Source organism: Sciurus vulgaris, assembly GCF_902686455.1.
Source record: "Sciurus vulgaris genome assembly, chromosome: 1".
NCBI lineage: Eukaryota > Metazoa > Chordata > Mammalia > Rodentia > Sciuridae > Sciurus > Sciurus vulgaris.
Genome location: NC_136461.1, coordinates 34277109 through 34296556, shown reverse-complemented (window position 1 = coordinate 34296556; position 19448 = coordinate 34277109). Strand labels below are relative to the sequence as shown.

General features: G+C 51.5%; 3 protein-coding genes across 26 annotated transcripts in view; 1 reads left to right on the top strand and 2 right to left on the bottom strand.

Annotated features, from left to right (window-relative positions):
* BTBD19 (BTB domain containing 19) overlaps positions 1-9570 on the bottom strand; it is a gene marked incomplete at its 5' end in the record, with an annotated part of 36646 nt that extends 27076 nt beyond the window's left edge. For 11 of the 14 annotated variants that reach the window (XR_013760058.1, XR_013760059.1, XR_013760060.1 and 8 more), the window contains 7 exons: positions 4802-4927; positions 5046-5177; positions 5255-5323; positions 5845-5904; positions 7589-7642; positions 7771-7984; positions 9437-9522. Coding sequence is in view for 10 of the 14 variants with exons in the window: in XM_079116356.1 (XP_078972482.1) it covers positions 4802-4927; positions 5046-5177; positions 5255-5323; positions 5845-5904; positions 7589-7642; positions 7771-7984; positions 9437-9522 (741 nt within the window). Of the gene's footprint in view, positions 1-3481; positions 4928-5045; positions 5178-5254; positions 5324-5844; positions 5905-7588; positions 7643-7770; positions 7985-9436 lie in introns of those variants that run through there. The other 3 variants (XM_079116358.1, XM_079116351.1, XM_079116355.1) reach the window with 3 other exon arrangements.
* Positions 5067-12475, top strand: DYNLT4 (dynein light chain Tctex-type 4; the record flags this gene model as incomplete). Of its 11 annotated transcripts, none has more annotated exons than XM_079116585.1 (4): positions 5067-5195; positions 10898-10956; positions 11430-11508; positions 11794-12475. In XM_079116585.1, one exon carries the CDS (start codon positions 11801-11803, stop codon positions 12467-12469), a length of 669 nt encoding a protein of 222 aa, XP_078972711.1. In that variant the 3' UTR covers positions 12470-12475. The 11 variants fall into 11 exon arrangements, with proteins under 11 accessions (XP_078972711.1, XP_078972706.1, XP_078972714.1 ...); XM_079116580.1 differs by having other exon boundaries at positions 5073-5195; positions 11430-11512; XM_079116579.1 differs by lacking the exon at positions 5067-5195 and adding an exon at positions 7819-7935 and having other exon boundaries at positions 11430-11501; positions 11797-12475.
* A 7-nt stretch (positions 12476-12482) lies between these two features.
* PLK3 (polo like kinase 3) lies at positions 12483-17576 on the bottom strand. Its single transcript, XM_079115971.1, has 15 exons — positions 17334-17576; positions 17075-17182; positions 16870-16986; positions 16595-16724; positions 16422-16509; positions 15513-15608; positions 15221-15419; positions 14981-15104; positions 14510-14601; positions 14178-14271; positions 13955-14038; positions 13695-13857; positions 13412-13541; positions 13122-13235; positions 12483-13008 (listed from the first exon to the last, which is right to left on the bottom strand). Exons 1-15 carry the CDS (start codon positions 17541-17543, stop codon positions 12817-12819), a joined length of 1941 nt encoding a protein of 646 aa, XP_078972097.1. The 5' UTR covers positions 17544-17576; the 3' UTR covers positions 12483-12816.
* Positions 17577-19448: the final 1872 nt, after the last annotated feature.

Here is a 19448-nt window from a genome sequence, read left to right as displayed (position 1 = left end):
GGTCATTATAAACCCATAGGGAGATATCTGCAATACCCCAGATCTGCACTGCCAGAGGGGAAGATACATGAACAATATGAAAAACAAGGGAAGAAAATGATCCAAACAAATCTAGATTCTATAGTAATAGAATCCAGTGACAGTATGATAGAAGAAATGTCAGAAAAGGACTTCAGATTATACATGATTAAAATGATTCATGAAGCAAAGGATGAGATAAGAAAGCAAATGCAGGCAATGAATGATCACACCAATAAGCAGTTGAAAGAGCAACTGCAGGAAGCAAAAGATCATTTCAACAGAGATAGAGATTCTCAAAAAAAAAAAAACAAAACAAAACAAATGGAAATCCCTGAAATGAAGGAAACAATAAACCAAATCAAAAACTCAATGGAAAGCATCACCAACAGACTAGACCACTTGGAAGACAGAACCTCAGACAATGAAGACAAAATATTTAATCTTGAAAATAAAGTGGCCCAAACAGAGAAGATAGTAAGAAATCATGAACAGAATCTCCAAGAACTATGGGACATCATGAAAAGACCAAATTTAAGAATTATTGGGATTGAGGAAGACACAGAGATACAAACCAAAGGAATGAACAACCTATTCAATGAAATAATATCAGAAAATTTCCCAAGCCTGAAGAATGAAATGGAAAATCAAATACAAGAGGCTTACAGAACACCAAATGCACAAAATCACAACAAATCCACATCAAGGCACATTATAATGAAAATGCATAACATACAAAATAAAGATAGGATTTTGAAGGCTGTGAGAGAAAAGCATCAGATTACATATAGAGGGAAACCAATACAGATATCAGCAGATTTCTCAGCCCAGACTCTAAAAGCTAGAAGGGCCTGGAACAACATAGTTCAAGCTCTGAAAGAACATGGTTGCCAACCAAGAATCCTATACCCAGCAAAACTAACCTTCAGATTTGAAGATAAAATAAAATCCTTCCATGATAAACAAAAGTTAAAAGAATTTACAAATAGAAAGCCTGCGCTACAGAATATTCTCAACAAAATATTCCATGAGGAGGAAATGAAAAACAACAATGGAGGTCAGCAAAGGGAGGAACTAATGAAGCCAGAATTAAGGACAGGTAGTTAGTATAGAAATAGGGAATCGGAATTCGAGGAAATGAAGCCATAAAGCCATCTGCCTCTGGAAGTTGGAGATTGTTCCTGGAAGAATGGAATGTCAAGGATCTCCGGAGCCCATTGATTACCAAATTTATCTGCCTTTATCAAGGACTGCAAGCATGGAGCTGCTAATTAATGCCCCCTGGGCCCTTACCTGCCTGAATCACCCTGGCCCTCCCCCTGCCCATGGTTTCTCACTTAATGCAAAACCAAGCCGAGTCACTTAGGCAGGAAGGAGAGGTAAGGGGGGAGAGAACTGGAACAAAAGAAACTTTAACCTATAAAAGATGTAGGGTGCGCTCACTTCTTGGGACTTTAGAACACCAGCCATGGCCCCCTTCTTCCTGCCGGGAGCAGTCTGTATCATTACCTTTAAATAAAACCTGCTTAATATGCTTGCCTTGGCGTGCTTCTCTAGTGTTCAATCTTCAACATTAGAAGGAGCAGAACTCGTCACCGGTAAAGGGCGGCATCACTACCTTAAAGAAAAATCCATTCGCAGGAGCAACCAAGCCAAGTTAAAAACCAAAAATAAGCCCAAATGACTGGTGTGGAGGAAAAAGGGTGGGAGGAGGTGGGGATGGAAAAACTGTAGAATGAAACAGACAGTATTACCCTGCGTATATGTATGATGATGTGAATGGTGTGAATATACACTGTGTACAACAATAGAAATGAAAAGCTATACCCCATTTGTGTACAATGAATCAAAATGTGTCTGTAAAAATAAAAAATATTTTAATAAAAAAAGTGGTTTTTGAAATATTTCCTTCAGATTCATATATTTTATCCCCCAAGGGGAGTTCTGGTAGATGTAATTTATTTTACATAACCTTAGAAGAGTCTGGACCAGGGTGAAAAAGGGATTAAGCGAAGATCAGGGACTTCAGGGTAGTACGTAAACAATCAAACAATCATGAAATGATCCAAGCTTGCAGTACCAAAAAAAAAAAAAAAAAAAAATGACTACAAGCAAATAAAGAGAAAATTAAGAGAGTGAGTTTATTCAGGCTTCAAAATCTATGCTCAGTACCCTGTATGGAACAATCCCATTCCAACCCGTCTTTCTTTCTTGCTGTGCGGTGGATGAACCCCAGGGTCTGTACATGCAGACACTCTACCACAGAGCTATATGCTCAGTTGCCACTATCTCTTTAACCTGCTTTACTTTTCTTCATAACACGAGCTATTCCCTGAAATTGTATCACACGTGTCCTTGTTTCTCCCCCTAGAATGTAAGCTCTGAGGCAGAGACTTGATTTTCTCTGATGCACTCCATGACGCTAAATCAATGACTCCAACATGAGCCCTCAATGAGTACGTGTGAGACAAATGAATAGATTTATTTATTTTTATTTTATTTTGCTGGATTTGGGATTGAATGGAGGTGGGGCACCACCATGGAACTACATGGTTAGACAGGTGTCTTAATGAGTTGCCTAGACTGGCCACAATCCTCCCTCAGCCTTCTGAGCAGCGGGGATTACAGGCAAATGCCATGGTGCCTAGCAGCACACTTCTCTTTTCTGTTTTGTTTTCTGTACCACAGATTGAACCCAGGGATGGTTGACCACTGAGCCACTAAGCCCCTGGAGAAAGTGCCTGGTCAAATTGCTTAGGGCCATACTAAGTTGCTGAGCCTGGCCTCAAACTTGAAATCCTCCTGCCTCAGCCTCCTAAATTGCTGGGATTACAGGCATATAGCACCACATCCAGCTACCACCCTTTTAACAAAAGGCATAATGCTCTACTTGGTCTGCGGTGTGCTTTTTTTCACTGACGATCATGTATATCTTTTTGTGTCATTGTAGGAATATACCACAGTTGATTTAACCAGACCTCTGTTAATGGATAATGTTCAATTTTCACTCTCTGTCCAGGTGTAGTGGTGCATGCCTGTAATCCTAGTTTTTCAAAAGGCTGAAGCAGGAGGGTTGATCATGAGTTTAGACTAGCCAGGGAAACTAGGGAGACCCTATCTCAAAATTAAAAATACCAAAAGGGCTGGTGATGTAGCTCAGGGGTAGAGCCCTTGCCTAGCATGTATATGGCCCTGGGTTCAATCCCCAGTATCACAAATAACTATTTTTATTGGCTTGCAAGTTATTTTTGTATAAAGTCCCTGAGATATAAATATTTTCTTCTAAATAGTCAATTGTCCCTCATTTTAGATTGATGGTATCTTGTTTTACAACTTCTTTAAAACTTTTTGCCCATTGTGGAGATGTACATCTGTTGTCCCAGCTGTTGATAAGTCTGTGTTAGAAGGATTGTTGAGGAGTTCTTGGTCAGCATGACAACTTAGCAAGACACTGTCTCAAAAAAAAAAAAAAAAAGCTGAGGCTGTAGCTTAATGGTAGAGTGCTCCTGAGTTCAGTCCCCAGTACTGGAGGTTAGGAGGACTCTTTATGGAATAAATAGGAAGATGAAGTCATTCACTTAACATTTACAGAACACTGATTATGTGACAGGGACTGATGAAACAAAACAAAACAAAAAAACCAATAAGGCCTAACTCCAGGCCCCAGGGATCTTTCTTCAGGAAGATCCAGGTCCACAGGAAGACAAGATGTAAGATGAAAGAGGTGAAAAGCAGAAACCTCAATAACAAGGGAGCAAATCTTGACTACCTCCCAGGAGAGAATTACTGCAAAAGCAGGGATGAGAGAAGAGTTGCTAAATGTTCAGAAACCACAGTAGTTTTGAGTGCCCAGCAAGTGTAACAGGGATGCTGAGGGACTAAAGGGAAGTCGACTTGATAATCTGATCGGGCAGCTGCATGTGGGAACTCAACTGAGGGGTCGCTGGAGCGAGGGCAAGAAGGGTTATGAGATGTGACAGGCAGGATAGACTGAAGGCTGAAATCTCTGGAAAAGTCTTTTAGAAAGCAGAAAGAGACCTGAGGCAAGTGTGAGGAAGGGGGATAAGGCAAGGATGACATCCAGGTTTCGGGCGTGGGCGCCCACAGACATGAGAAACAGAACCGGGACAGAGATGGGGAAAGATGGGGAGCTCGAGTTTGCACTGAGGTGTCTGTGGGGCACTCAGGGAAGGAGCTCCTGAGGAGGGTCTGTTATTAAAGCGGAGGCTGAACGGGACAGACACGTGGGAGTAATCGGGGTAGACTTGTGCACCACAGTGCCCCGGCGTGGGTGAAAGAAACCCTCGCTTTTGGGTTGTGCCCTGGCGAGACTGCACTGGCCCAGCTCTCCTCCCACAGCCCCGGGCACAGGGCGCGGCACCTGAGAACGACCCTTCCCGCGCCCCGGCGTCCCCGCGAGCCCGCCCGGAAGCCCGCTCCAACCGCAGAGCACGTCGGGAGCTGCAGTTCCGAGCAGGTCCGGTCGGGCAGGCCCGGAATTCCTCTCAAGTCACGGCACTGGGTCACCGGAAGGGCAGGTCCAGAAAGCGGTGGTGCTCCCGGGGCAGAGTCCCCCTGCGTCGGCGGCACGGTGCTCCCGGGGCAGCATCCCCTCTCCGCAGGGCGTGGCACTTCCACGCCTCCACGATCTGCTCCACCTACAGGGCATGCGGGTCACCGCGGGGCCCTGCCTCTTCCGGGAAGACGCTGGGCAGGGCCGCGCCTCCCGCTCCGGGCCCCCACGTTGCGGAGTTGGTCTGAGCCTGGTTCCCCGCGTTCTCACCGGGATGAACGGCTCCCGCCGGTTCTGCTCTTCCAGGGCGCTTAGCTCCGCCGGGGCCAGCAAGGCCAGCCTCAGCTCTCGCACCACCGGGGCCGCCACCTCCGCCACAGGCCTCTCCAGAACCGCCTGCGAAAGGCAGCACTGAGCCCGGGTGTGGCGGGAGCACCCGCCCCACCTCCCGCTCGCCAGGTTCTTGCTGCCCGTGCCGCCTTCAGCCCCCTGGGGGTCCCCAGATCCCACTCACTGCGCCCACGCGCGCCCAGCTCCAGGCTGCCCGGACCAGCTCAACCTCGTCCACGCAGAGCTTGTCGCTGCGCAGCAGGGGAAGCAGCGCAGCGGCCGACAGCTCCACGAAGCCGCGGGTCCGGAGCGCCTCCTGTGGGCAGGCGAACGGGTCAGGGGAAAGCAGAAAGGGGTGTGTGGGGTTAGGAGTACGAAGGTGGGAAGTCATACCTGGCTGTGGGCCTCTATGAAGGCTATGCACCGCTCCTGCAGCGGCCCCAGGCCAAAGGTTACAGCCACCTGGGAGCAGAGTGAGGGAAGTTACGTTAGAGATTGGAGAGGCCATGTAGCCCTGCCCTCCACACTGGGAATCCTCACTACAAGCCTGACCCTACCCCTAGTTGGGGAGGATGACAAGGCCTCTGGCCTCCCAGGAAACTAGAACCTGTGAAAGTCCCTATTTGCATGTGCACACAAGTGGACACTAAAGGAGGCACGCCACCTTCTTCAGTCCCACCCTGGGGCCTATGCTTGGCTTCCCAACTCCACACCCCACCTTTACCTTCCCCAGCGGAGAACCATTCCCCAGCTTTGATCTGCTTTTCAACCCTTACTCCTACATCAGACCTGCTAGTGTACCCTGGATCCACTTATGTAGGCACAGAATTTATCCCATAAACATCCTTGGTGCAACCCTCCCCACTTCCATGTACCTAGGTTACTCCAGGACAGACACAGTAGGTCTAGACTCCTGGTACCTAGGAGCCCTGTACCACATACCAAAAGCCAAATTTCTCCCAGGCCCATCCAGCAACACCCACCTGCAGAGCCTCACAAACCAATTCCACATCCAGCACCTTCACCACAAACTCCAGACACAGCTGGGAACAGAAATAAATCTGAATTGTGTGATGTCTCTGCTTCAAGGCCCAGACCCAACCCTAAAGCAGTGAGCAGGCTTGAAGGTTAGCCATCTAGACTCTGATGAGCCCCAGAACCATCCTAACCTACCAGGGCTGGGGAAGCCTGGAATTGCCAGGGACTGAGATTTGGCAAGCCCAAGAGACTGGAGACCAGCAAAGCCAAGCCCAGAAATACACCTTCCAGGACATTTGCCACTAATCAGACCAGATAAAACCATGCAAAAATTCCACTCTTCTCTCAGGATGCTATTTTCCTCCACTTGTTCTTTTCCTGACTCAAGGACATTTCTATTTTTATCAGAAACTTGAATTTCATCCTTAACATCTCTCATTGTCACACCCAGAAAAGCACTGGGTCATGGCAGTTCCACTTCATCTCTGAAAACCACCCACTTCTCTTTTGGGCTTTTATTGCCACCCCCATCCTTGCCACATCCTCTTGACTTGACTGCTGCAGTAGTCTCCTAACTGGTTTGATGAGCTCTTTCCATTTCTCCCAGTCCCTTCTCCCCTTAGCATCCAAATCCCATTCCCTTACCTGAAACCTTCAGTAAAGCTCCACTGTCCCCAGGTTGAAAGAATCCTCTTTTGTCCTTTGTGTGTGTGTGACCTCACCAGGCTAGGCAAGCACTGTACAACTGACCAGCACTCCCAACCCAAAGTCTAAACCTCCCCCCACCTTTTTTTTTTTTTTTTTTTTTCTTTCTGCAATACTGGGGATTAAATGCAGGGATGTTCTACCTCTGAGCTACATCCCTAACCCTTTTTATTTTTTATTTTGAGACAGACTTTCACTAATTTGCCCAGGATGGTCTTGACCTCCAAACCCTCCTGAGTCACTGGGACCATAGGTGTGTCACAGCATGCCCAATCTAGAAGTCTAAATTCTTTTTAAAATTATTTCTTTTATGTATTTTCTTTGGTACCAAGGATTGAACCCAGGGGCACTTAACTACTGAGCCATATCCCCAATTCTTTTTATACTATATTTTGTGATGGGATCTAAGTTACTTTGGGCCTTACTAGCTTGTAGAGGCTGGCTTCAAACTTGCAATCCTGCCTCCATCTCCTGAGTCACTGGGATTACAGGCACGAGCCACTTCGCCCAGCCAAGTGGGTGAAGACCCTGAATGAACTAGACCCTGGCATCCTCTTCATTCTTATTTTACCCCTATCTGTTTTCACACTCCCATGCAGCCACAAATGTTTCTCTAGCTCCTTCAGTACCTCTGGAACTAGTACGACATCTTCCCACTCCCCCTGTGAAAAAATTCTGTTCATTCTGCCAGATCACAAATGTTTCCTCCTCCAGGAATTCTTTCCCCACACAGCCTCAGTACCATTTACCCTATGTATCACACTCATGCCACAGGGTTAAGTGTTCCATGTGTCTGTCTCCTCTAGAGATAGGGATCAAGGCTGATTCATCCTTCACTCATCAACACCTGATGCTCACTTAGCCTACTCGGGGCATGTGTGGCTCCTGTGCCTACAGGCACTCATGCTTGCCCTGTCCATACAGAGATACCCGCACTTCTGTGTGTATACACATCCCCCTCCAGATCAGAGTATGTGAAGTAGGATATGAACTGGGCCCACAAGAGGAAAGGGAAACCAGCCAGGGCCTGGCACAAAAACCTACCTCTCGCAGTTCTTCCAGCCCATACTCCACAGCTGCTGTCAACACCTCCAGCACCTACAAGGTGGGTGGTTGGGGAACCAGAAGGGAGTTTCCCCTACCCCTTGACCCATAGTGTGATGGGCAGACTCCTGCCTCTTGTACCCCCATCCTCTCCCACCCAGGCCCCTGGGCCCTGGGCTCACAGAGTGGCGGTGCAGCTTGACACTGTTGGTATACAGGAACTCCAGCACTGCCAAGAAAGCCTCAGCTGGCACAGTGCTTAGCACCACGGGACTAGGCACCCCAGGACCCAGCTCTGTGCCCAGCAGTCGCTGGAAGAAGTTGCATCTACAGGCCAACAAGCACCGGTGGGCAAATATTTCCTGCCGTTCTTGACCAACCACAAAGCAAACATCACTGTGGAAGAGAGGGGCAGAAAGCCAGAGGAAAGGAGTTCAGGACTTAGAGTACAGTTGTGCCTTTGCTTTTGCCCACTCTGGGCCTTAGTTTCCTTATCTGTTATGTGACAGGGTTTAGCCTTCCAGGAGAATGTCTGGTGTACACAGACCTGAGTTTCAGTCCCAACTCCATCCATGGTATTGCAGGCAAATGACTTCCTATCTTTTTTGTTTTCCCCATTGAGTCATATCCCCAGCCCTCCCTGCTGTTTTTTTTTTTTTTTTTTTTGTGTGTGTGTGTGTGTGTGTGTGTGTGTTTGAGACTGGGTCTCACTAAGTTGCTGAGGCTATTTTCGAACTTGCAACCTCCTGCCTCAGCCTCCTGACCTGCTGGGATTACGTGCATGTGCCACTGCGCCCAGTGACTTCCTATCTTTGAATCTTAAGTTTCTCACCCATGACCTCAGAGGAGGTGACTGCTTGGTCGCTAAGGGGGCACCAGGGTTAATAAAAGCAAGATTGATCCCATCTCCCGGACCTCGCCTCAGTCTGAGGGAAAGCTCTTCTTGGCTCCGCCTCCACTGGCTGCAAACTCAAGCTTTTTTTCAGCTCTCTGTCCTCCAGGCAAGAGGGTGTGGGGGGTGTAGGGTGCAGAATGTGCATTGACTGTAAACAGACATGGCAGTGATGCACCATAATGAAGCCAGACCACATTTTCCATCTTCACGATCACTTCCGGCCCCAGTTTCTGGGCCACTGAACAAAGTAGATGGTAGAAGGTAAGAGAAAAAGTATGAGCTTCTTGGAGCCTCCTAGTCCCATAGTCCAAGTCCTGAGGTTCCTACTACTCAGACCAGAATACAACCTCCAAAGAAGCAGGGTTATTGGAGCTACTAACTCTTGAGGAAGAGTCTGGATTTGAGACAGTGGGGACAAAAATCTGCATTTTAGCTCTCCTGACCAACCCTGCCCCCAGTAAACTCTATCCCTGGTTTCAGACTCCACTAGCATTTTGGGCAAACAGTGGTTAGCACCCTTGAACTACTTCCTGTCTGGAACTCTGGCTCAATCCCTTGAGCTTTGTTCCTCTTTCGAATCCCCAGTTCTCAGAATAGGGCCCTGTACTCCTCTGCCTCTTCAAGGAGGGAGGCCCCAACACCTAACTAAGTGCTCAATGGGAGGGAGTCAAATTACATTCCATTTGTCCGTATCCAGAGTGCTGAGGCTCTTTTCCCCTCTGAGAGAAGCCCATTATCCAGAGAAGGATTTTGCCTGAGCTCACACAGCAGCCCAGGATATCATGGACACTGAGCAGCTGGTAGCCATCATCTACAGTTGGCCTCCCTGCAGACTGAGTTTGCCAGGGAGGAGGGCCAAGTCCTTTTCACCTCTTCACCCAGGGCCTCCGCAGAGTCATGGGGCTCAGCAAAGTCAGCTAGGGAAAACCCACCAACAGGGCCCACTTCCTCACCTGTATCGGGGGTTGTTGACAAGACTTCGAAGTGCTGTGGAAAAGGAGGCAGTCTGCCCATGCACAACTAGTTCTGGAGTCTCCATGCATGGAGTGGGGCAAGGAGAAAGAGGGTGCAGTGGCTTAGGAGGCCTGCTGCTGTTCCTTGGTCTGTGGGAGGCCTGGCCAGGCCCTAGAGCTGATGAGGAGACTAGAAAGGCCTGAGAGCGAGGCAAGAGTTCGGGAAGCCTATTTACTGAGAAGCTAAAGTTTAAGGATGAAGAGAGGGTCAGGAATAGGGATAAATATGATGGGGGTAGGGGTAGAAGAACTGGAGAGGCTGAGGCCAAAGCGCCTATAGTCCAGGGGAGAAGCTGGAGTGGGATGAGGCCCAGGCTGGGAGCCTGCCCAGGCAGCGTTGGGGTGGGAAGCCTGTGGGTTTCCATGGAAACTGGAGCTCAGCCTAAAAGGAGGCCCCGCCCATCTCCCCACAAGCCTGGTGGAAAACTTTAGCCTGTGGAAGTGCCCTAAGCACAGTCTTGAGGGCCTTAGCTCTGGTCTTGGTCTGCCACAGGATCAGAATTCAAACCCCCTCCTCTCCCCCAGGGTCATAGGTTAAGCTAAGATTAACCAGGCCTGGGGAACCTCAGCACCACAGGGAAAATCCTCACCCCATGGATGACTTTCTGAGCCCAGATGACTTTCTGCTGGAAATGGGGTAGTCCCATCCCCTCCAGGGTCAGGTGAATTGTCAGCTCTGACAGAAGCATGGCAGCCTGTGGTAACCTTGAAATGCAGCAGGGTAATCTAGGTACTGGAGCACATAAGAGGTGTGGCCAGCTGGAGAAAAGCCCCAGGGCACTTGGGTCAGGAAGGGTCAAGAGACTGGACTTGAGTTTACCACTGAGTCACAGCTGTCAGGCCTTGGTCCTCCCATCTGAGCCAATGGGCCTCCCCGCCCCCGCACACAGCCCTGAATGAGGAAGTCATCCAAGCCCCACCCCAGCTCAGCGCCTGGAGCGGAAATGTTTGTCCTTGTTGAGACTGATGGGGAGAAGATAGAGCCATGACGTGCTCCTTCCTGTCTGCCTGGATCCTAGATTCCTGAGCAGCCACCCCAGAAGCCTCAACGCCTTCCCACACCCTAGGTCCTGTGATTTGTTCATAAATGGCCAGTCATGTGGCCATTTCACAAAGGAAGAAATGGAGAATGGTTCAAGAGCCCTGGGGCTTTCTAACTAGAGCCCTTCTCTACATCAGGCCCCTTGGTTGTCCGATGGTGGTAATATGTTCAAGCTCAAGACCCTATAGGCCCCTCTCGCCAATAACTCAGGGGCACCCCACCCTCAGCAGGTGCTCATAGTAGTAACACTCAGGTTATTCCAGAGCCAGGCTGGAGGGAGGTACACTGGGAGGAAGGAGTGCTTGCCCCAGCAGCCCATGGCAACTGCACAACACGGCTCTTCCTCCTCCCACTTGCAGGTCAGGCCAGCTGGGCCAGGGCTGTGGAGCCAGGAGAGCGCCAAGACCAAAGGCTGCAGGTGAGTCAGGTGCCTGAGGGATTTTCGGGAGAGGAGGGCAACCATCCCAGAAGTCATTCTGTAGGAGGTGCAGAGGACAAAAGCAGAGGAATAAAGAGCTTCAGTGGGTCACCTGCCCCCAGTCTCAGCCTGCTGTAGTGGAAGATCTTCTGTACCCTATTAGAGCAGGAATGGTAGAAGGTGGCTGGATTCAATATCCCCAGGGCTAGAGGGTTCTATGGAAGAGGGAGTTGGTTCTGTCCATCCCTTCTAGTTAAGGGTTGGAGGCACCACTTCCACTCTGCAGGCTGAGTTAGAAGCCAGCTTCATCTCCCCCTTACGCTGAAGTCAGGTGGCCGGGAGAAAAGGAAGTATAATACAGCTTACTTAGCCAACCTACACAGTGCCAAAGCAAAGTGGAAACCAGGATGGCAAGGACTAGCTCAGGACCACAGACTGAGTAACATCTCTTCCCCTGCTTATGTCCCTAACAGCCCTTAACTCTTGAAGCACCTAGGAACCCACGAATCTCTGGACTGTTTGATCCACTTGTTCCAAAAACACAGGTAAGAAGTAGGTATGGGGGAGTTAGGCACATGTAGACCCAGCTACTTGGGAAACTGAAGTGGGAGAATCACTTGAGTCCATAGGTTCAAGGTTAGCCTGGGCCACATGGTGCGACATCACTTCAAAAAATGAAAAAAAAAAAAAAAAAAAAAAAAAAAAGGCAGCGTGTGTGTGTGTGGAGAGGGGTGGACAAGAAGGGAACAGAGGTATAAAAGCCCCTGACAACACCAACATTAGGTGATGCAAAAGGATGGCCAGTGAAGGCCATACTAAGTGTGATCTTTCAACTAGCAGGCCCATGGCTGGCAAGCTTCTACCCCCAGGACGCCAGGAAGGACACCAGGAGGAGACTGCCAAAGATTTGGGGCTGAAACTACCACCAGTGCGACCCCCTGGTCACCTGCCCAGCATTGATGAGGCTCGACCCACAGTTGTGGGCCCCGCCTCCCGCCGTGGCTCTGTGATGGCTCTAGCCACATCCTTCTCACGCCGCAACTCACTGGCTGGGCCAGCCACTGGTCCTGGAGGTCGGCGACAATCCCTGGGCCCAGTGCCCGCTCTAGGCTCACGGGTCAGCTTCTCAGGGTTGCCCCTGGCGCCAGTCCGTCAGGTAGCACCCTCGTACCGCATGGAGCCTGCGCCTGGGGAATGTTGGGAGGCTGCCCGTGCACAGCGTGCTCTGGAGGCAGTCTTGGATGCGGGGCTGCGCGACGCTTCCTACTCTGGCGCGGAGGCTGGGCAGCTGACTCAAGAGCTGTGCGAGCAGGTGCGTGTGCGCCTGCGGGAGTTCAGCCCACCACGCTATAAGCTTGTGTGCAGCGTGGTGCTGGGGGCACGCACTGGCCAGGGCGTGCGAGTGGTTAGCCGCGCGCTCTGGGATGCAGCACGCGACGGGCTGGTTTCTGCTGCCTTCACCAACGCTTCCCTTTTTGCGGTGGCCACCGTCCATGGGCTCTATTGCGAGTAAGCAGGCCTCCGAGTTCTACAAAAGGTTTATTATCCCAGAAGGAGCCCCCCCTGGGGCTCACATCCCAATAAATAAATGTCTGTCAATAAATAAAAGTGGTCCATAAATAATGCCCCCTAACTGGGGGCTAAGGCTCAGGCTTATCTCAGAGAGGGGATAAGAAATAGTAAGGATGGGCCACCCCCAACTCCAGTACAGCTGGTCCCTGATTCCCTGGGGGATTCAGCCCAGAGCCCCCAGTGAGGCACCAATGGAAGAGAGAGGGCCACAAAGGCAAGGGCCAGAGCCTTACAGGCCCAGGCCTCAGGTTTAGGGCTTGGGTTATGGCCTGCTCTGCATGTCGGGGCCTAGGCTGGACTGCGGTCCCGGAGCAGCCGCAGAGCATAGCGGAGTCGCTGCCTCAGGTCTGGGGAGCAGCCCAGCTGCCGAAGGTGGGAAGCGAGGTAAGTACAAGCACTGCGATTTCGGGCCACAAAAGTCACCAGGAGGGGCTCCCAGCCACTGAGGATCAGCTTGGTGTGGTCCCCATAGAAGTTCACCTGTATACAAGGAAGATACTGATCAGGGCCCAGGCTAGGGTCATGAGCCCAATTTTCTTCCCGGCAACCTAGGCCTCCCAGACCTTCCCTCCAACTCCAGGGTGGGCTCTTACCTGGACAGTGCCATCACTAAATAGCATGAGGAGGGCCTGATCGGTCTTGACCCACTGCAGCAGCAAGGGTGGGCCAGGCACCTCCACCTCTTCCACACTGGGCAGATCTCCACCCTGAGAGCAGGAGCAGGGCAGGTCACTGGTCTGACATGAAACAGGCCCCTCTCCATTGATGTCTCCCTTTCTTACAGGTTGTCTTTAGTTTTGAGCCCCTGGTCCCATTATCAAAGGGGAACTTGAAGTAATGAGGATGTGTTAGTCTTCAGTTTGTTCAATCCGAACTCACATACCTTCATAAGGTGCTGCTCCATGTAGGAGGCAAAATATCGCAGGATGCCCAACTGAGGCTGCAGAGCTCGGGGTACAGCACCCACAGAGAAAGAGAAGTGCTTTGTGCTGGTGGGGTTGTAGTGTACAGTCCTGGAAGTTGGGGGAGGCAAAGGTCAGAGGGAGCCTGCACCAACACCCTTCTGCTGAGAAACCGTAGGCCCCTGAGCCTGGGAACACATGCCAAGGTACAGCCCTGATGAGTACAATGGCCTGGATAGAAAACACCCCCACGACAGCACTTACTTTCTGTTGGCTGACAGGGCCATGTGTGTGCCGTCATTGAAGAGCACAGCGACGCGGCGGCTGGAGAGTTGATACCCAAAGCCAAATTTGTTGGAGTAGTCAACCCACTTGCTGACCCACACCAGAGGTTCTGGCTGTGCCAGAGGGGCTGGGTTCTGTTCCGCTGTCAAGGGAGAAAAGGAAATAAGGACCTGCTCCTTCCTAACCTCCAAGTCGAAGAATTTCCAACAACATCCACACATACCAGACCCCTGCCTTACCTGGGGGCATGAAGGCCACACAGTTTCTCAGAGCACAGAGGGCTGACTCTACCACAGTGGCCACAGTCAGACCTTCTTCAAACCCTGTAAGGAACGGGGCACTGAGTTTTAGGCATTAGCCCTCTCTAGACCCAGATCATGTCCTTCTGCCAATTCCTTCCCTCTGGTCCCTGATCTCTGCCTCAGTAAGTTCTAGCAACTCTCAGACTCCATGGCTCCTCACCATCTCCGCTGCTTGCCAGTGTTCCACGGGGTGAGCTGTCTTCAGCTGCTGTCTCTACCAGACTGACAGGGGCTGGACCAGAAGCTGCTGGAGCCTGAAGAATTGGATAGGAACAGGGAATGAGATAGGCCCTGGAATCTAAATCCTTGAAAGTTCATGGCCCAGCCCTGCCCTGGTTTCCAGGGCACCCTGGGTCAGCCCCAGCTGGCTAATGAGACACAGCCAATTAGGCCAGCACGAGGCTCAATGCTTCATCAGCCTTTTATCCCAGGCTTCCCTCAGCTGCTAGGGTGGGGGTGAGTCAGGGGACAGTGCCCATGTAAGCACCTCACCTCGGGCCTGGCATCTGGATGGCCAATAGATGTGCGCATGAGGCCGCTCACCAAACAGGAGACCTCGTCCCGTTCCTCAGGATGGTTTTTATCTGGAGGTAGGGGATAAATCTTCAGTGTTCTGCCCAAACCCACTGTCCACAGGGATGACACAATGGATAGGCCTTCCCAAGTACCTGGACATGCTCTCCTCAGGAGTTCCCAGGCAGCCATACTCCCTCTCTTTCTTTCTTTTGGTACTAAGAATTGAACCCAGGGGTGCTTTACCACCAAGCTACATCCCCAGCCCTTTTTATATTTGATTTTGATACAGAGACTGGCCTTGAACTTGTGATCCTCCTGTCTCAGCCTCCCGAGTTGATGGAATTACAGGCACGAGCCACCATACCCAGCTGCACCCATACTCTCATGCCCCCAAAATGAATATCACAAGCCTCTCTGCCACTCAACACACTGACACCCCAGACTTACTCTTCTTCTTCCTTCCAAACAGGCTCTTGGTAACTTTGGCAAACAGACTCCTTGCTGGATTAGGGGGTGTCAGGTCCGGGACTGTTACACAGCTGCTGACAGGAAGCCGGTCAGGGGTGTAGCCCTGGGGCGAGAAGCCATGTCAACAGAGAAGAGAGACCCCAGGGGTTCTGTCCCTTGCCCCCATTCAATCCCCTGGGAATATGCAGACTGAACTCAGGTGTCTGGAGAGTCACAGACCTTGGTAAAGAAGTCATGGCGCAAGATTTGGTCAATAGAGGGACGGTCTCGGGGTGAGGCTCGAAGGATAGCAGCCAGGAGCTGCCGGGCAGACAGTGAGAGGCTGGCAGGCAGCGTATAGTGAACCTGCTTGATGCAGCGGTATGTTTCTTTCAGGTCAGCAGTCTCAAAGGGGGGAGTCCCACAGAGCAGTGTGTACCTGAGGGGCAGGGATAAGGGGGTCAGGAGTAAAGTGGCAGAAATGCCCTGCCTATGCACCTACTACCTGTCAGCCACTGATTCTAACACTCACATGACACAGCCCAGTGACCACACATCTGCCTCAGGGCCATGGCCCTGTCTTAGTAGCACTTCTGGAGCCACATAGTTGGGGGTACCACAGATGGTCCTGAAAAAGAGTAGGGAAGAGAGGGGAAGCTCAGACCCAGTCCAGCAGTACCCCATCCCTGCCCCCGCTGTGAGTCCAGACAAAGCAGCTGCTTGTCACCAAAGGCCAGAGAGCTCTTGCTTGTCCTGGGACAATGGATGCCAGAGATGGCAGCTGAGTCCCCGCCTACCCGCCTGGCCCAGCTGCTCAGCAGTTCTGCAGGGCAGGGGGAGGCCCTGACCCCCCAACCCAGTCCCCTCTTCCAGGATCAACACAGAGGGTCCATCACTGATCCCTTTCCCCACTCCCGTCTGTCAAATATCCATCAGGCGATCACCTCCCATGGTCTGTGCTGCACACACACCAACGCCAGCTGTCACATCCCCCATAAACGTTCATCTGCTACACATGCTATCTGTGTCATGCACACTCAGTCACAGTAGCCACAGGAGGGTCTTTTTACATACACACACAGAAGGCATCATATCCTGACATTCCCACACTGTCTCACATACACATTGCCTGGCCTATGTCACATTCCCCATCCACACACAGGGTCAGTCACACACCTCCAAGAATCCTTACACCCCGATCTGTCTCAAGGACTGAGTCACCTATCCCATCCGTGTTCATAAGACCCTCATCCTCCCCACCAGTCCCAGCAAGCAAGGCTGCCACCTCCACCTTCACATGTACACAAACAGCCCATTACCTCTTCCCTATTCATCACATGCACACATCAGACAGTCATCTTGCCTCCCACATACATTCTGTCTGTCACACATCACCTGTGTCATACACAGATTGTATCCACCCCTCCACTCAAACACTCACTTCTTTCTCTGCTCTGGGGGTTCTAACCGAGCTGCCAGCCCAAAATCTCCCACCTTCAATTCCATGTTATCTGTGATGAAAAAATTTCCTGGATGGGACAGAGAGGTATGTCAGATTTCTCTCTCCCTTTATCCCCAGTCTCCCAACCCTGCTGTCTCACCCAAGAGTCTCACCTAGTTTGAGGTCCCGGTGCAAGATGCCCCGCTGGTGCAAGTACTTGAGGCCGGAAAGGATCTGCCGCAGGTAGTAGCGCACCTCTGGTTCCAACAGGGTGTGCCGAGCCTTCCAGATGTGGGCTAAGGACTGCAGAGAGCCACTGTCTCAGCCCCTGCTCGCCCTTCCTGAGTCTCCTTCTATGTATGCTCGCTGAGGGAGGCAGGGCCCTAGCATTGGGTCTTAAGACGCACCCCACCCCGCCCTGGTCCCTGCTGAAATCCCCATCCCTCACCTTTCTGCTGCAGAGCTCTAGGAAAATGTATATGTTGTCAGCATCCTCGAAGTGGTGAGAAAAACGAACGATATGGCGGTGCTGCAGGTCTCGGTGCAGCTCAATTTCATTTAGGATCTGCGATGAGGATGCGGGGTCATCATCCTTCCGGGGTTCCCACCCCATCGACCCCACTTCACCCCTCGCCCGCTGGGCCTGGACCCACCTTCTCGCGTTGATGCGGCTTGGCGACGCGGCTCTGCGGGATGACTTTGACCGCGTAGGCGCTGCGGGTCTCTGTGTCAGTGGCCTCGTAACAGCGGGCGAAGCCCCCCTAGGAGGAGGGGGTATTAGGCCAGGCGCTCGAGTGGGGGCCGGGTCAGGTCCGCAGACGTTCCCTTGTCGGGGTCCAGCACACCCGCCCTGCCTGGCAGGGCTTCCCTCCACCCGCGCTAGTACCACTCCCCAGACAGCCCCCGGCCCACCTTGCCCAGCAACCGGCCTTTGAAGTAGGTGCGACCGCTGCTCGGGTCGGTGATGAGGCGCCCAGGGTCCGGCGCCGGTGGCCCAGCCAGCATCTCCAGCTCAGTTCGGGGCAAGGCACTAGGAGGCGGCCCCGGTCCAGCGGGGGGCGCGGGCGGGGCGGCAGCACGCGGGAAAGGGCGCGGGGACAGGAAGCCCGCGGCGGGCTCCATGCTGGCGGCGCGTCGCAGCGCTGGCCCGGCTTGCTCTCGGTTCCGCCCGGCCCGGGCCGCGCGTGGCGCTGCCTGGTCTTGCTACGTTGCGCTCGCGCCCGAGGGAGCCCGGCGTTTTTATCAATGAACGCCTGCCCCCTCCCTGGCGTCTCGTCATTTGGAACCCCGCCCCTTCCTGGCGGTGAGTCCGGGGGAAGCCACGCCTCTTCCCAGGCCTTACGTCATTCTGAAGCTCCTCCTCTCACCCGACACTTTTCGGGGCCCCGCCTCTTGTGCTAACCTTAAAGGAGCCGCTATAGTGCTAGTCACCAAGCGGTGCGACCCGCAGCAGGGGCAAATGACCTTTGTCTCTGCCATCCACTTCTCCCTGGTGACCGTGTGTCCCGCCAATGGGGGCTCCTTTCTTTCCTGTCTTTGGAGCACATGCTGAAATTGGAATGAGGGTCTGGTATCCGAGGGCGTTTTTCTAGAAACCGGGTGGACCAGCGTTCCAGCCAGGGAGAGGCAGGGTGGTGCTCTTTCTCCTGGGCGCGTCACCAACACTCCCTTTTTTGCTTGTGGGACCCTTCGCGTCTCAGGCACTTGACCAGAGCCCAGAGGCTCAGGCCACTGCTGCCCCCTTTAGGAACTTAAGAAAAGCCCACTTCGGAGCCTGGCTTGCCTCGTTTGGGGACTGCCATGCTGGTTTCTGGGGTCAAAACAGCCTGATATTAGCCAGGCGTGATGGCACACGCCTGTAATCTCAGGTACTGGAGAGGCTGAAGCAGGAGGATGGCAAGGTCAAAGTCAGTCTCTAAAATTTAGCGAGGCCCTTTCTCAAAATAAGAAATAAAAAAGGGTTGGGAATGTGGCTCAGTGGTTAAGCACCCCTGGATTCAATCCCAGCTACCAAATAAATATAAATAAAAAGGGCTCGGTGGGCCTGGGGTTGTGGCTTAGCGGTAGAGCGCTGGCCTCGCACGTGTGAGTCACTGGGTTCCATCCTTAGCACCACATAAAATAAATAAATAAAATAAAGGCATTGTATCCATCTACAACTAAAAAAATATTTTTAAAAGGAGGGGGGTCGTCAATGTAGCTCAGTGGTAAAGCACTCCTGGATTAGATCCCTGGTACAAAAAAAAAAAAAAAAAAATCAACTTGGTATTGAAGGCTTTTTACCATGTTTTTGGTCGCATCTTCCACTATCCATTTATAAGCTCTCGAGGGGTGGATTCGGGGTCCTGTAGCGTCCCATATTTTCCTTATCCTGAAATTATCTACTACCCTGGGTCAACAGCCAGAAGGCCAAAAAGTGAAGAACAGGTATTGGATATTCTCAAATGCTGGGGTTGGGCAATTGGGCAGCTATTCTTGGGGCCATCTAGACCCCTAGATCCTTCTTCAATGCCCACCCTTCAATGCCCAGGTCCAGAGGCAGAAGTGTGATATTAACACCTCTGGAGTGTTGGTCCCAGGATCAGACTTGCCGGTCTTATGGTCAATTTCAACTCTTTCCACTCTGGATCATTCTATCAATTACTGAACCAGTCAGACCTCAGATTTATTGTCTCAGCTAAGACTGGTAAGGGTTTGCAGTCCTCATTTAGTTTGCTTGATTCTGTTTTATGGAAACACAATAGATAAGTAAGTAAACAAAATAATTGCAGGCTGTGAAAAGTGCTGTGAAGGAAAAAAAAAAAAACAAGAGTAAACCAACAGCCTACTTTAGGAAGAGTAGGTGGGAAAGTCAACAAGTATTTATTTGTATCCAATTCCTGCCAAGATTATCTCCCAAATATTTCTGATATGTATCCATTTGGATCCATCTTCTCCTCCCACCCTAGTCTAGGTCACAGTCTGTCTTGTCAGATTACTGCCACAGCACCTTGCTGGTCTCCTGGCTTTTGTTGTCACCTCCATTTT

Excerpts from the sequence above, each read along its gene's own strand:
- PLK3 (XM_079115971.1), bottom strand. The coding sequence starts at position 17,543 with ATGGAGCCCGCCGCGGGCTTCCTGTCCCCGCGCCCTTTCCCGCGTGCT. Across the intron at positions 14,602-14,980 it reads GTTTGGAAGGAAGAAGAAGA|ATAAAAACCATCCTGAGGAA; the intron begins GTAAGTCTGGGG and ends CCCTACCTCCAG. Across the intron at positions 13,858-13,954 it reads TGTGGCCTTCATGCCCCCAG|CGGAACAGAACCCAGCCCCT; the intron begins GTAAGGCAGGGG and ends CTCCCTTGACAG.